Source organism: Dermacentor variabilis, chromosome 2 (assembly GCF_050947875.1).
Source record: "Dermacentor variabilis isolate Ectoservices chromosome 2, ASM5094787v1, whole genome shotgun sequence".
Classification (NCBI taxonomy): Eukaryota; Metazoa; Arthropoda; class Arachnida; order Ixodida; family Ixodidae; genus Dermacentor; species Dermacentor variabilis.
Window position 1 is genome coordinate 76533593 of NC_134569.1, and position 14925 is coordinate 76548517.

Sequence of the window (14925 nt, forward strand, 5' to 3'; positions counted from 1 at the left end):
TGTCCGTCCTTTTCTGGCGCGGGTTAGCGTCCTGTCCCTGCTCCACAGGTGATTTCGGTGCGGTCATCCAGGTCGAATATTATGCTAAACTTCAGCATGCGTGCATTTTGCTCGCAGGAGAAAAGAAGCTGCTATCGTTCGAGAGCCCGCAGAAGTCGTTCTTTGAGGGAGCCTCAAAGGCAGATATTCTGGGGTACCTGGAGGACGCCAAGGAGCGAGGCCTCGAGAACCTGGTCGGGGACACCGTCTCCTTCGAGGCCCTGGCTGAGGATGCCGCCCTCGACAAGATCGTGAGTGTTGTGCAGACTTTACAGCTCACCTAGCGCAGATGGCTTTAATCACAGCCCTGAAGCGCCACCATATTGGGGATGTCGATAACTCTTTGGTTGTGCTCGAGCTGTAACCGTTTAGAGAATGGCAGTATAGGGGCACGGACGCACTCGGCTTACAGCACATCAGCTTACATCAGCTTACATTCGGCTTACAGCACATCATTTTGCGCTATTGTGCATAATGATAGAGATTGTACGTTCATGCTAAGGCGTCAAAGCGCGCGGCAAAAAAGTGAAAGAGAAAATAACTCATGCCCCGTGACTAGAAAATACCGTTGGTTATACGTTTCTCGCAGTGTCACTTTTCCCACAATTTCTTGCGCTTCGTCAAATCCACGCAAATGATGTTCTAGTTTAGCGCGGGGGTGAAGTGGGAGAGAGTTCATCGAGTTACACAGAAAGGAATACAGTTGCGCACGATGTCAGAAATGTACCAAAGGTCGGGGAGCCCACGACTCCCTTTTGAGCTGTCTCCTACGACCTTGTCCTTTAGCGCACGCACTGCCAAGTTGACCCACAGCGACGGTGTCTTAATGTCATGTTTGATGGAATATGTATTTCATGCAAGAAGTTTATTGCTACTGAGAAATTTGTGCTGTATTAATTCCGGTGCTCAATCCATCTAATCGTCTGGCATTCAAGCGTCTGCTCCTGGGTGACGTGCACACGGCACTAAAACACCGGCGTACATGTTCTTTTTTTTTTGCGTGCATTCTAACACCACGCAGGTACCCCGGACGCTATATAGTGCCATAAGGACAGGTTGAATAACCAGAACCATAAAATGTTTACGATATCGGGCACGCCTCGCGCGCCAGCTCTTATTCAGGAAGTGCCATAAAGACCAAGGCAAATCCGCTCGAAACGACTACAAAGCTTAAGGTCTGGATACACGGTTGTTCTTTTCTTGCAACATGCGCGCGTGCGTGCCCAAAGGATGTGTCCGCGGAGGGGTGAACGTGGGTTGTGCGGGCGGGGAGGGGGTGCCAGGAAATAAAACATCTATGCGTGCCCACGCTGATTTAACGATTCATTCGACAAGCAATTAAAGAGGTTTTACGTTCTTTTGAAATTCAACAGAGAATAAGGATGTCCGCATTGAGGAAACGGCTACGCTGCGCATAGCGATACCAAACCGCTGGCACGGCTTTCGCTTAATGGCAACGGTGCGCGAAAAAGTAGTGGGAAGGGAACTCGGGCCAAGTCCCGACACGGCGCGAGACATTTCAAAACGAACTTCGGGTGGCTCTAAACGGCCACTAATTGCGCTCGCCCATTGGCCACGCCGCAGCCGACGGGCGCCGACGTGGAGCGCAACGACAGCGGCATCGGGGGCGACCGGTACAGCGAGCCCCTGGACCCGCCAGCGGCCGGCAACAGCGAGGAGCAGCGCTGCGCCGACTGCGACCAGCAGGTGCGAGCGCCGATCTTATCGCGTATACTTATCGCTCACGACACCAATGAAAAACATGATGCCTACCATGTAATATCTCAGCGAGGAAAACGGTTTGTTTCGAACGTTATATGCTAAAACTGATCGACGCTATGTTTTCGAGGTGGTAGGCGCCTGTCCTATACTGGTGCCGTAATCACCTCCAACCAAACAAACACTCGTCAAAACCTCGACATCACCCTTATGGCTCAGTACTCGGTCAGCCTGCACGCGCTGCGCATACTGACTGGTCCAATATGAGAGATAACCCCAGCAGACACTACACACTTACTATAGTTTCGAATTCAATAAAGCCTGAAAGCTGCGCAAAGAAAGCTCGTCTTATGTTATGGCCTACTACAAATCATACTTCCATGTTTCTGCCCCAGACTACATAGAGAGATATGTGATGTTCATCCCTGCCATCCAAAGCCGTGAAGGGCAAAGACGAGAGTTCTCATCACTGTCCAAAGGTTTTGAAACTAGAGTAGAACTCTCGATCACCATTCAATAGCGCAGGGAAACCTCCGGTGGCGCGCTCAATCGCCTGCCACCTTCTGAAAAGAAAAAAAAACATTATGTACCATTTGTTCGTGTACCATTGTGTGATCCAAACTCAATGAACTCTCCATAGTAGGTTACAAGATACTGCATGTCTGCAGAAAGTCAACAAAGGCATCCCTCTGTATGGGACCTGAAAGCTCGTCTAACATTCCCTTTCCTCACTGGCGCAGGTAACCCTAGAAGAGGAGCTAGTCTGTCCCAAGTGCGAGAAGAAACGCACCGAACGTCGAGAGATCATCACCGAAATCGTGCAGACCGAAATCAAGTATGGCCACGACTTGCGCATCGTAAAGGAGGTGAGCCAATAACACAGGCACAGATTATTTGCTGCCGAGCTTGTTTTTAACCACGGTGCTCATGCATGGTGAGCACCGATCTTGATCAAGTAGTTACTCATTATACAGTGCATGTTACCTTCGTTCTTATACCAATTACTTACAAAGCAGATAGCAGAAATTGTGCTGCCTATGTGGACGAACGAATGGGCCTATGTGAGAGTACGCAATAAATTTTACGGCGCGTAGTTGACCAACTTGCAGGCACAACATATATAATATGACTCCACTTGAGAAGCTCAATAACCGACAAAAGCGGTAACATTGATTTCTTTCTCGACAACTTAATATCACGTCACATTTATCGATCGAACAAGTAATTAACAGAGATTGAGTGAAACGTTTCATCTGCAGGACCGAATTGCGAAAGCAATGCTTCCAGTAGGAATCACGATTGTATTCGAGAAACAAAGAAAGAAACTCCGAGTTGCGAAGGCAATGCATTTAGAAGGAAGCCAAGAAACATAGAAAGAAAATAAATCGAGAGCTTGGCGCTGGTTAACCCATGCAGAGTTGCTAATGGGCGTAATGGATAGGCTGTCCTTTCAGATCGAACATTTTCGATCACATCGCGTCGAGTACGCACAAGATGTGTTCACCACCGAAATCAAATGGGCGTGCCGCTGATCACTGTCATCCCTCGACATCGCAGGAGTTCTACAAGCCGATCGAGACGGCGGGCCTTCTCACAAAACAGCAGCTGGAGGAGATCTTTCTCAACTTGGACGAGTTGATCGAAGTGAACGCCAGTTTCTCCGAGAAGCTGCAGGACGCGCTCGACATCGCCAGTGAGCAGGGAGACGAGGTATCAAACGCAGCTCATTAAAGAGCCTAATATTGCTTAATGTAGCTTAATATATTTCTAACGTAAATGATAAAGTACAAATCGCAACACTGCCACAGTTTCTAACGTTGGCGCCTTCCTGTACAACCTTGGCAATCATCACTGTGGGACGCAGTGCTGGCAGCTGACAACTCGTGTGGCACGGGTCGTTGCTAGCTCCCCCTAAGTTTGTGCAACACAGGGTGGTAGAAAGGTGGCTGATCATATTCAGGCGTAAAGGACACAAGCTCTGTCCTCGTTGCGCGCATCATACGGGAGGGAACATTATATGTAGCAGGCATGTCGTCGTCCGCGTGTTGTCACATCGCCAATAAAACAGCTTACCTACAAGGCTGGCTGGTCAGACCTGTAGCGGTATGTGCTCTTAATATAGCAATGTTTGCCTCGCAGGAGTACACCACAGTGGACATTGGCAAGTTATTCCTAGGAGCAACGGGCATGCTGCAGGCATTTCAAACGTACTGCGTTCGACAGGTAATCAAACGTATTTTGGATTCTTTTGTCAGGGCTTTCATTCATACTTGTGATTGGAAGCACGTACGCATTGGATATCTCATCTTAATCCCAGTGACGTCTGAAATGGGTTATTACTATCAGTGCGTAACGCGAGTCAAACCACACATTGTAAGACTACAAGGACAGCTCCTGTGCTCGTCTCACGCTTGTCCTAATTATACAGAATCAATTCACCCAAAGCCACATCTTAATTAATCGGAAATGGAGCGAGAGAATGGGGGGATGACCCCTCACACTGCTCAACTGCCCTCACGTGCTTTTGCTGGAGTGACCGTTGCCTTCCATCTGCCAAATACTTCACTAGGCTGGAGATTATAGCGAATTCAAAGATTGTGATCCCAGCACATCAACTAATTCTAGACATGAATTTATATATAGGGGCGCGTTACGGAATGAATTAAGTCTACCTTGGATGGTTCATCACGAAGACAAGGCAGTCACCAACCACAAAAGTTAGCAGCGTCGATGTTCCGGCTCTCGTTCCATCGCCTCCTCGTAGTTTTTTTCAGAGGAGGAGCTGCTCGTGCTAACGCCCAAGCCAACGCCGGGAATCGAAACATTAAGGCTACTAATATTTGTCGCTGGTGTTTGTATTAGAAAAAGTATTCGCCATGCAACCGATTTTCTGGCAACTAATTTATACGACAATAACGATGATCTTACAATCATGCTGTCGACTTTCATCGTCACTTGCCAATACCGATGGAGAGAGCAAGATACATGCAAATGACGATCCGCGTGTAGCAGCTCGGAAACCAATATATATGTTCGGAGTATACTGCACAGTCGTGTGCGTGCATATAACTGAGCTTGCGTACCCTTCCAGGCAAGTGCCTCGCTGAGCCTGATGACGCAAGAGAAGGAGAAGGAGCTGCTTCGCATTTTCCTGCGGGTGTCCCAGATGGAGAACACGCTGCTCCGGAGAATGAACCTGGCTGCCTTCCTGATGGCGCCCGTTCAGAGAGTCACCAAGTGAGCGTCCCTCTTGTCCTCCCCCGCCCTGCTTGACGCGATGCTTTTACAACGAACATCTTCATTATGAAATGACCTGTATAACGAAGGGGACAATATAATACAGTCAGTTTCCTTTTTTTTTTTTTCAAATGTGTTGCGTGTGCTCCTACAATGAATCTTTCAATTCCCGTGTTTAATGCATTAGCATATATGTCTGCGGTCACATTTCGGCGTATTAAACGAACATATACATGAAAAACGCTCTAGAATACCATTTGTCACACTCTTGCATCGACGATATGCGCTACACGCTTATCTATTACACTTGAACATCGTTACAAGGACACGGGATATAACGAAATAATGGATATAACTAAGTATAAGCAATTTCCCTTAATATCCCTATAGAGATCCATGTATCTTAAACCTAGCTTTAACGAAGTAAAATTGTTCTGCCGATGGATATAAGGAACTAGATTCCTCTCTGAAACCGAAAAGACCGACCTTTGCACACCGAGCATATATCGCTTTCACCGGGTTCCGTACACGTTCGGCGCGGAGGTTCAAAATTCCCGCGTCGAATGCGCCGTCGAGCTGCACTGGTCTTTCTCGCCGCCGCTCGTAGACGCGCTGGGCGCGCACAAGTAACACTGTTCTTTCTAATCTTATCGCGCCTCTCTGGGTGAGGTCATGAAAAAGCGGCGGATCAGATAGTTTCGCGGTTTCGCTTTCGACCTCTGAACGGGTCCACGAATATGTGCGCGTTTCTGGCGCTGCAAAGCTCTGTCGGCCGCATACTTCGACGGGTCTCACGACAATATGAGCGAGCTAAGTGGAAAGCGGAAGCGAAAGACCATAACATTGGAACATAAGGACGCTATCGTAACGGCTGTCGTGTCAGGTGCTGAAACGCCACGTGTTGTACACGCCGGAGAGTCTTTTGCTGTTGGTCTGTTAAGTTTTCATCACATACCTGGCTGTGTAGCGGTTCGGTGGGCCGCGGAGCTATAGTCTTGTTTGCATGTTTAAGGTTGTGCGTACCATTGGGCATATACTGCATAAATGGGTATAATGAATTTCGGATTCCCCTTCAACTTCGTTATATTAAGGTTTATGTCCACGCGACAACTTCTAAACTCTCGGACGCAGGGACCGCTAGCCATACACGAATCATCGGGTCGATCACGCGTACACGTCCGGCTTGTGTTCACGATCTTTCCTCGAATTCGGCATTTACGACAAGTGTGAAGACTACCCGTGACACAGCAATAGCTTGCTGCAGTTAGAATCGCTTCGCTTTCGTTATTGCCGGGACATCCCAATTGAGCGCGAAATACACACTCTGGGCAACATCAAACCTACAACGGTGGATAACTTAATGAAGCCAAGCACACAGAGAAAAGATGATCTGAATAATTTTTCATTAGACGTCTTAGCAATAAATATGTTCTAAATATATATATATTTTGGCGACTTCCAGCGCACTGTGCTTCGTTGAAGCAGTGGGAGAGGTCATTAAAACGAAAAGCCAGGAGTCTGCAGTGTACAACGAAATTTGCAGCCTCGATCCTGCATTTTGTTGTAGATGTGCCTGAATGTTGCTGCATTACCGGTAATCGAAATGTCTATAGCAGAAAAAATGCCTTTTTTTTTTGTCTTTGTTCATGCTAATCTCGAAGCTCCTACAAAAATTCAATGGAAAGAAAAGACAATGCGGAAACTGCGCAGGTATCCCTTGCTGCTGAGCCGGCTGTTCAAGGTGACGCCATACTCCCATCAAGACAGAGAGTCTCTGAGGGACGCACAACTGCAAGTACAACTACACCTGGAGAAGATAAACCAGGTGAGCTCAGGATTGTACAATCGCATCCACTCGGGAAAGCTATTCCTGCGTCAACATCATGTGCGATGTAAGCGACCGCTTCGTTACAACCACTGCTTCACGTTAGCCGTACTTATATCGCGAGTGAAGCGAGCGAAGATATATTGGTAATTTCTGGTAATTAGCTATTACCTGTTTCCCTATTACCCAAAGTTAATAGTACATGCAGCTATTAAAGAAAGCCGTTCTTAGCATGAAGTGAAACCGCGAGCACGAATGCTGTTTCTGTAGCATCTTTCCGTCCTTCGCAGTTGACTCGGGAGGGTAACCCCACCAAGATCTGGCGTCGCATCTCGAGCATCTCCGTCAACCCTCGGCGAGCGCAGAACAACGTCGGCGTAGGGAGCATCAAGCTACGAAAGGTGAGAGCGTGCACCGCTTGTAGTATGAAGAAAGGAGTCACGAACTGCGCTTTCGATTGTATAGATGTGTCGGAGTCGTTCGATTCCCAGTGTTATTAGATGCTCTCGCAGGCACACACAGACATCTGTGCAAAACTAATGTGTCTTGTAAGATTCGTCGGACGATCTCGCCGCTGCCACGATTTGTTAGAGTTGTCGGACGATCTACGAGCTGTAGGCCGATCTCACCGCTGCCATTCAGATGTAAGATTTGGCAGTCGTAGCTGTAGGAAGGAGCTTGACTCTTCGTAGGGACTTAGGAGAGCAGGATTTTACAAGTTATTTACAGTTGAACATGAGATACATCGACAGTCTAGCGTGACTCCCAAATGGAGCCCGCAAGACGAGTATACAGCAAACAGCTTATGAGCACACAGCTCACGAGTACATTTCGAGCACGACAACGAGCACACACTAGCAGCCGACAATCGCTGCTTATATGCACTCCGCTCGACGTCATAGTTCGACGTCATTGAAGACCAGCCGCCTCTCCGCGGGACAGTTTACACACACACACACACGCACACACAAGTGTTCACGGTCCGAAACCGACACCACACGAATTTCGTAGAACTCAAGAGCCGTCCCGGGTAGCGCGTCCGGGTAGCACATTGTCTTGCGTCTTGGTCGGCGCGTGGGAAGGAGCCCACGACGACGTTCCCGCGGCAATTCCCCCACCCGTAGCAGATCAGGTCCGCGTTGTCGTGTTGCGCACAAAGCCTGCTTCGTCGAACTCCTTCAGTCACAACGGCAACGAGGCTAGAGCGTAACGGTGGCGGTTTCAGCACAAAGCCTGCTTCGTCAAACGCATCCTAGCTGAAGCGACGGAGAGTTGAGGATGCGCGCATTGTTCCCGACACAAAGTCGACTTAGTCACGCCGTGGCTAGAGGTTGGCGGCGGCGTTCCAAGATGAGGTTGCCACCGCTGGCGTAAATGGCTGGCAAACTTGCACTGCAGCTGGCCGTTCTTAACAGTCTTCACAGTAGAGGGGGGAAGGGGGAGGAGGGGCGTGTTGTATTCTGTAAGTGTCCAACTAACGGACATGTCCATTTCCTTTGCTGCTGAAGTGCTGATTGGCTGGGGGGTGCCTGTCTCCTTGTGACGCGTACCCCAGCTCAGCCAGTTTAAACTTCAGCAGCAGATGAAATAGTGAAATCTCGCTAAGACGAACTCGGTTAAGACGAATTCTCGCATGTCATGAACAACATGGGAACGTTTGTTTGGTTTTCCATAGATTCAATGCAACAAAAAATATCCGTTCATGACGAACGGCCTCAGGCGTGCTCTTCAGTTAAGACAAACATTCGGAGTGACCGCTCCGATCCTGGAGGCTAGGGTGCCTCGATCGACGTGCCGTGCCCGTGACCTGAGAGGGTAATGATCGAATGCAGGTCTGGCTGAGGAGTCGCGTAAGCGCATGCACCGTGACCAGGCACTGTTTCCAAAGTCGTAGTACGAGGCTGTGGGGATGCGCGTATCTCACGTGTCCCCTGATATGTTCTTCTCCCTGCATTTGTTCTCCCTGATATGTTCTCCCTCCCTGCTTCTCCAGTCTTCTGTAATTAGGCTTCGCTGCATGGCTTTGCAGCGAAGCCTAATTGCAGCGTGGCTCGGCGTGGCTGCAGAGTAGTACGATAGATGGTGCGAGTGTTGCGCTGCTAACGCCACTTAACGGCGAGGTTAGTCGGGCGCGACAAGCGCTGTGTATGTCAGCTCTCGCAGTTCTTGTCCTTCGCGCTGTATGTTATTTTTAATAATGAATTACCCGCCGTGGTTGCTCAGTGGCTATGGTGTTGGGCTGCTGAGCACGAGGTCGCGGTATCGAATCCCGGCCACGGCGGCCGCATTTCGATGGGGGCGAAATGCGAAAACACCCGTGTGCTTAGATTTAGGTGCACGTTAAAGAACCCCAGGTGGTCAAAATTTCCGGAGTCCTCCACTACGGCGTGCCTCATAATCAGAAAGTGGTTTTGGCACGTAAAAGCCCAAATATTATTATTATTAATAATGAATTACCAACTAGCCCAAGCAACCACCCTAGTAGGCTCTACGTTGCGTTGCTTCTTTGGGGCTCGGCATCGGCAAGCGGCGCGGAAGTACCGCGCGCGAGCCGGTCCATGCTTCTACGAGACCGTCTTGCGCGGCCTACACCGGAAGCACGAACATCAGCGTTTGAACTTGCCACCGTTCGTACACGCGAGCGACCAGGCGTTGGTGTACAGCATGGGGCGAGCATATTCGCTCGCTATCCGGTCGCGGCAGTCGGACTTCTAGATTTGTCGAGCGTCCATCAGCATGTTTTGTGTTGGCTAGCAGCGAGTCGGCTAGCATGCATTAGTGCATAAAAGGCACGATAATTTCCCTTGTGACTGCACTACTGTGTTGTTACTTTGTACCAATAGTACGGCTGAGATCCCCACAAGGCATACATTGTTTTTCTATGAATGTAGGCAAGTTTTGCACTGAATAGAGGCAAAATAAGCAGTCGAAAAAAAAAAGAAGAAAGAACTGCGACAATCTACCGAAGAGCGGAGGGAGCGAGACAAACGTTCTCGCCTGTACATCAATTCCACGCGCTTTCCGCATCAGTCTTACGAATTTAATATGGGTTTCGTATTCTGTATTTCATTTCATTTCAAATACTGCAGCCCTATTCTGGGCTATTGCAGGAGTGGAGTACAGCAAACATAAGAAAGGAAACAAAGGCAGTTGAACACAATAGATAAAAAAACAAAGGGAAGCAATCTTATCACACTAGTGCTTCTACAAAATCAGGTAGTGTCAATTCATGAACAGAACCGGGTAACTCATTCCAGCAGTCGACAACTCTCGGGAAATAACTGTTTGAAGATGTTAGTACGTGCAAAGAAAGGTTTTAGGTTGAGGGTGTGGCAACGTCTGGTTGGAAGAGCACTGGCATATGTGATGTAATCATCAGCAGATAGTCGACAGCATGAGTGAATAATTGAATGTAACAGCTTCATGGAATTTATGTCGCCTTGTGCATAGGAGAGATAAATTCAAGGAATTCATGGCAGATGAAGGCGAAAAATCACGATCGAACAGCCTTCCTTTGTACCGACTCGACTTTGTTGATGTTGCACACTTTACACGGGTTCCAGACGCATGAAGCGTACTCTAATATAGGACGAATGAGAGTTTTATACATCAGTAATTTGGCGTGTTTTGGCGATTTAGATAATGTTCGTCTCAAATAACTTAATTTCCTTTTGATGTGATCAATATGCTGGGACCACTGCATGTTGTGCGTGAAGATAACTGCGGGTAAATACGAGACATGAACTGTATGTACACTGTTTCAGTGAAAGGGGGGGGGGGGTAACATTGCTCAGGCCCCAGTTCCCGCGTTTACGCTCTCTCTTCCGCACCCAGCACGTACCAGGAGTGACCGCAGGAAGAACTGGACATGCAATCCGACGTGGGAGCGCGGGTTTGACGACCAACGCAGTGCGCCCGCTCCACCTGCGGCGTCTAAAAATGTGTGGGATGGAAATACGTTCTTTGCTTGATATGTGTTTTGACAAATGGGGTAGGGGGATGACCTTCCCTCTTAGGGTGCATGTGCGCGCGGTGCGTGGCATTGTGGCGTTCTACTAGAGTGCGTCTTGTTCACTCCGCCCAAAGAGGGAGCAGCGCCGCGACTATCAGCCGCGCTGTACCTCTACTTGCGGTGCTGGAGCCTTAAGCGTGTTGGGTGACGATGTGCAGATGGCGCTGGACCTGCTCAAGTGGAACCGGGACGAGACGCGGTTCGTGCTGGCCGGCCGCCTGCTGGTAGCCGAGCTGCCGGCCAGCGGCAGCAGCGGCCGGGGCGTGCGCTTCGCCGCACTGCACGGGCTTCTGGCCGTGCTGGGCCGGCCGAACTCCAACTACCGGCCCGACCTGGCGCACGACAACTCGCTCCTCTTCCCGCGGAACACGGGCATCCGCGACGGTGCCCTGCTGCTCGCCAAGGAGAAGGCTGGAAAGTTCGTCCTGCCCAGGGTGCGTGCGCCCTGTTCCTTCAGTATACCCATCGGTACACGTCCTCTTCAGACTAGGGAACTTGCCTTAATTCTGCGTCCGTCGGTGTAAGCGGCTTGTTCCAGCAGTGGACGCAATGTGTGAGCGCCAACAAGTGTCGGCGAGCGTGGATGACTAGCTGTCGACGAATGTGAATAAGCGTGAATGTAGTGCCGCGGTAACGGGCATCACAAGTGCCACGCCCACAGGTAACGTACACAAACGTGAATGCAGTCGCCCATGCACACTTGAGAGTAGTCAGCGCGAAAGAACAGTTTGAGCGCGACCGTGTATACCCGAATACGGTTTAATAAGGCTCATACCGGTGTCAGACGTACACTTCTGATCGCGATCGGGGCAGATCCGGATCGAACTTCTCGACTGCGATTGCTCCCTCGCGCATTTTACGCAAAGGAGCCAATCATGACCGAGAAATTCGGTCCGGATCGGGCTTGATCGCGATCAAAAGTGCGCCGTGTGACACCCGTATCAGTGTCGTCCTTGTTTCGAGGCGTGCCTTTCCACTGCTACTCCTGCAATTTGCCGTCCAAGTTCTGCTCTAACGCGTCAAATATAGAAGTTAGTACTATCCGATTTGTGAACCAAACTACGAGGGTTGATCCAGAAACAAGGTTCCCAAAGAGCTCCAGCCACACGGGAAGGTGCGAGGCGAAATCCGGCAAAGCTGCTGTGCGCGGATATTCCCCCAATCTCGATTCCCTCCCGGCTGCGTTTCGCTGCGCCGTTCATTCTTGACTCAGCAGCGGTGCGATATGGAGGCTCCCATTGTTGATCCCGCCAAGTACGAGATTCGTTCCGTAATTCGCTTTTTGCATGCCAAAGGGACTCTCCACCCGTGGATATTCATTGTCCGCTGACAGAGGTATATGGCAACAAGTGTACGTCCGTTCAACACGTCCGAAAGTGGTGCAGGGAGTTTAGCGCGGGTCGGAAGGAAGTCTACGATGAAGAACGGAGTGGAAGACCGTCAGTTTCGAGGCAGTTATCGAGATGGTCCAACGCGAAATGCTTCAAAACAGGAAGATCACCGTCCATGAACTTGTTGCTCAGATTCCTGGGAGTTCTTACGGTACACAGGAATGAGCTTCGACTAAAAAATTAGGGTATCACAGGTGTTGTACTCGATGGGTACCGCGGCTATTGACATCAAGACACATGGAGAAACGCCTTGACTGTGCTTGCCAGTTTCTTCAAAAGTGTCAAGAAGTAAGGATTGTTGGACTCCATTGTTACGGGAGACGAAACGTGCGTGTTTCATTTCACTCCGGAAACGAAACAAAAATCCAAACAGTGGCGTCATCCAGATTCACCAGTTGCAAAGAAGTTCAAACAAACTTCTGCTGGCAAAGTCATGGCCAGTGTTTTTTTGGGATCGTGAGGGGATACTGCTGATCAGTTTCATGGAATGTGGCACAACAAACAACTCAGACAGTTATTACTAAGAAAACTAAGAAACACTAAGAAAACTCAGGCGAGCTATCCAGAACTGCCGGTGAAGATGACGGGCAGCCGGTGTAACGCTGCTTCAGGACAATGCCTGACCTCACATCTCCCGCCAAACCCAGTAACTTCTGGCAAACTTTGGGTGGACTGTCATGCCCCACCCACCGTACAGTCCAGACCTCGTGCCAAGTGATTATCACTTGTTCCCCAAGTTAAAGGAACATTTGAGTGGCCAACGCTTCCAGGGTGGCGAAGTCAAAAATGAGGTGAGACGCTTCCTCAACGGGTTGGTGGTAGAGTTCTACGACATTGGGATACAGCACCGTCTACAAAAATGCGTAGAAAAAGATGGTGATTATGTAGAAAAATAGAGCAAAGTTTCATCTTTCCAATGATGTAAATTTCTGAGAATAAATGTTGTCTGTTTCTAAAATCAATTGCAACCCTATTTCTGGATCAACCCTCGTAGATTACCGCATTATATATATATATATATATATATATATATATATATATATATATATATATATATATATATAACATTCAAATGTGACACCCGTTTCACGGGTAAATGCGTAGAGCGCCTCAAGAGTGCCCGAAGCACTTACTCGCGGTCAGATCCAACACTCGATCAAGGTCGATCACCAAATAACAGTGCTTGAGACGCTGGTCAGTGAATGCGCTGCTTTCCCATAGCAGGTGATAAACTATTGATTGGGCGTCCATTTTGGATGCTGCGCAGGTAAAGTCAGGTGGGGGTGGAGGCGTGTTCTATTGGGGGGCACTGCATTTGTTGCGGTACAATTTCCAGCAAGACAAGACGTCCAGTGCGCCCGTTCATGCATCGTGCACTATAGAACTTGGCATCCCTTGGTAGTCAAGGTGGTGGTGGATCCGGATCATGTGGTATTTGTTGTGCCAGCCATTGCCTATAATGTTACGTTTTCTTTTGTCAATCTCGAAGTGGACTCCAAGTACAGTCCAAGTACAAAAACGGTAGGAATAGCCAAACAGCCAATTCACTTTAAAACGGGAGAAATAGCCAAATACATCGATTCGGTTCATTAAAGAATATAGGCCTTTGAAGGCCTATATTTGTTGCGCTGACGGTATTTAGGTAGAATTCATTGTTTCGTTGCGTAATTTCATAGAGAACAGGGCCTGCAACTGGCCTATCTGCAGGTGTAGTATGGGTAGCACTATCTATGTGTGCTGTCCTGTGAACTCTGTCGGGCAATGACGTAGTTTCGGCGAAACCTAAGTTTGCGGGAGACCTAATGGGAAGCCACTTCTGTGGTAAAACGAGGCATCGGGCGCAAATCCAGTGGAGAAGGTGGCTGCTGTCGAACGTCCCGGATTTTCTATCAGACATTCAAAGCCTACCCTCCCCCGCAAATAAGTGAAAGATACAGTGTTTGTCGGTAAAGTAATGAGGCTGGGTTTGGTAAAAAGAATTTATTGATCCTATCGGCACATATTAAAATTCTTCAAAATAGTCTCCTTTGGCAATGGCACACCACTGCCAAGGCGATTTCCATGCTGCAAAGGCTCCCTGGAAGTCGGCTGCCATATCCTCTTTCAGACTCTGTGACAGCCCATTGGATGGCAGCAACATTGTCGACATGGTGACCTTTCAGGCTTCTCTTGAGCTTTAGGAACAGGAAAAAGTCTACTGGGCTCACATCGGGGCTGTACAGTGGCTTGGGTAAGGTTGAAACCCCTATTCAAGCCAAGTAGGTGGTCACAACGAAGACGGTGCGGGCTGGAGCGTTGTCGTGGAGGAGCTTCCAGCAATCAGCAATCTCCGGTCGTTTCTGTTTGACGGCTCTGTGAAGGTCCTCAAGGATGCCTTTGTAGAACACAGCGTTGGCGGTTCGTCCCGGAGGTACAAATTCTTTGTGAACCACCCCACGCTTGTCAAAAAAGACAATGAACACAGTCTTTACCTTGGACTTCGACATTCCCACTTTCTTGGGGCACAGGAAGTTCTCGGTGTACCACTTCGAACATCGGCGCTTGGTTTCGGGGTCATACTGGAACACCCATGATTCTTCGCTTGTTGTTGGGCCATATAAAAAATACCATTTACTTTCTAACAGCACGACAATCTCAAAAGAAATGTCAGCTCGTCGCTGTTTTTGCTCATCACTCAACCCTTTTGGCACTAATTTCGATCA

The 14925-nt window shown here is 49.0% G+C and overlaps 1 protein-coding gene across 1 annotated transcript in view; it reads left to right on the top strand.

The window, feature by feature from the left end:
* The window catches only part of RhoGEF64C (Rho guanine nucleotide exchange factor at 64C), a 161575-nt gene that overhangs the window by 144910 nt on the left and 1740 nt on the right, over positions 1-14925 (top strand). The window contains exons 5-13 of the mRNA XM_075681014.1: positions 118-290; positions 1624-1746; positions 2499-2624; positions 3316-3468; positions 3898-3981; positions 4850-4995; positions 6706-6820; positions 7111-7221; positions 10991-11266. Of these exons, the coding sequence (XP_075537129.1) occupies positions 118-290; positions 1624-1746; positions 2499-2624; positions 3316-3468; positions 3898-3981; positions 4850-4995; positions 6706-6820; positions 7111-7221; positions 10991-11266 (1307 nt within the window). The remainder of the gene's footprint in view (positions 1-117; positions 291-1623; positions 1747-2498; positions 2625-3315; positions 3469-3897; positions 3982-4849; positions 4996-6705; positions 6821-7110; positions 7222-10990; positions 11267-14925) is intronic.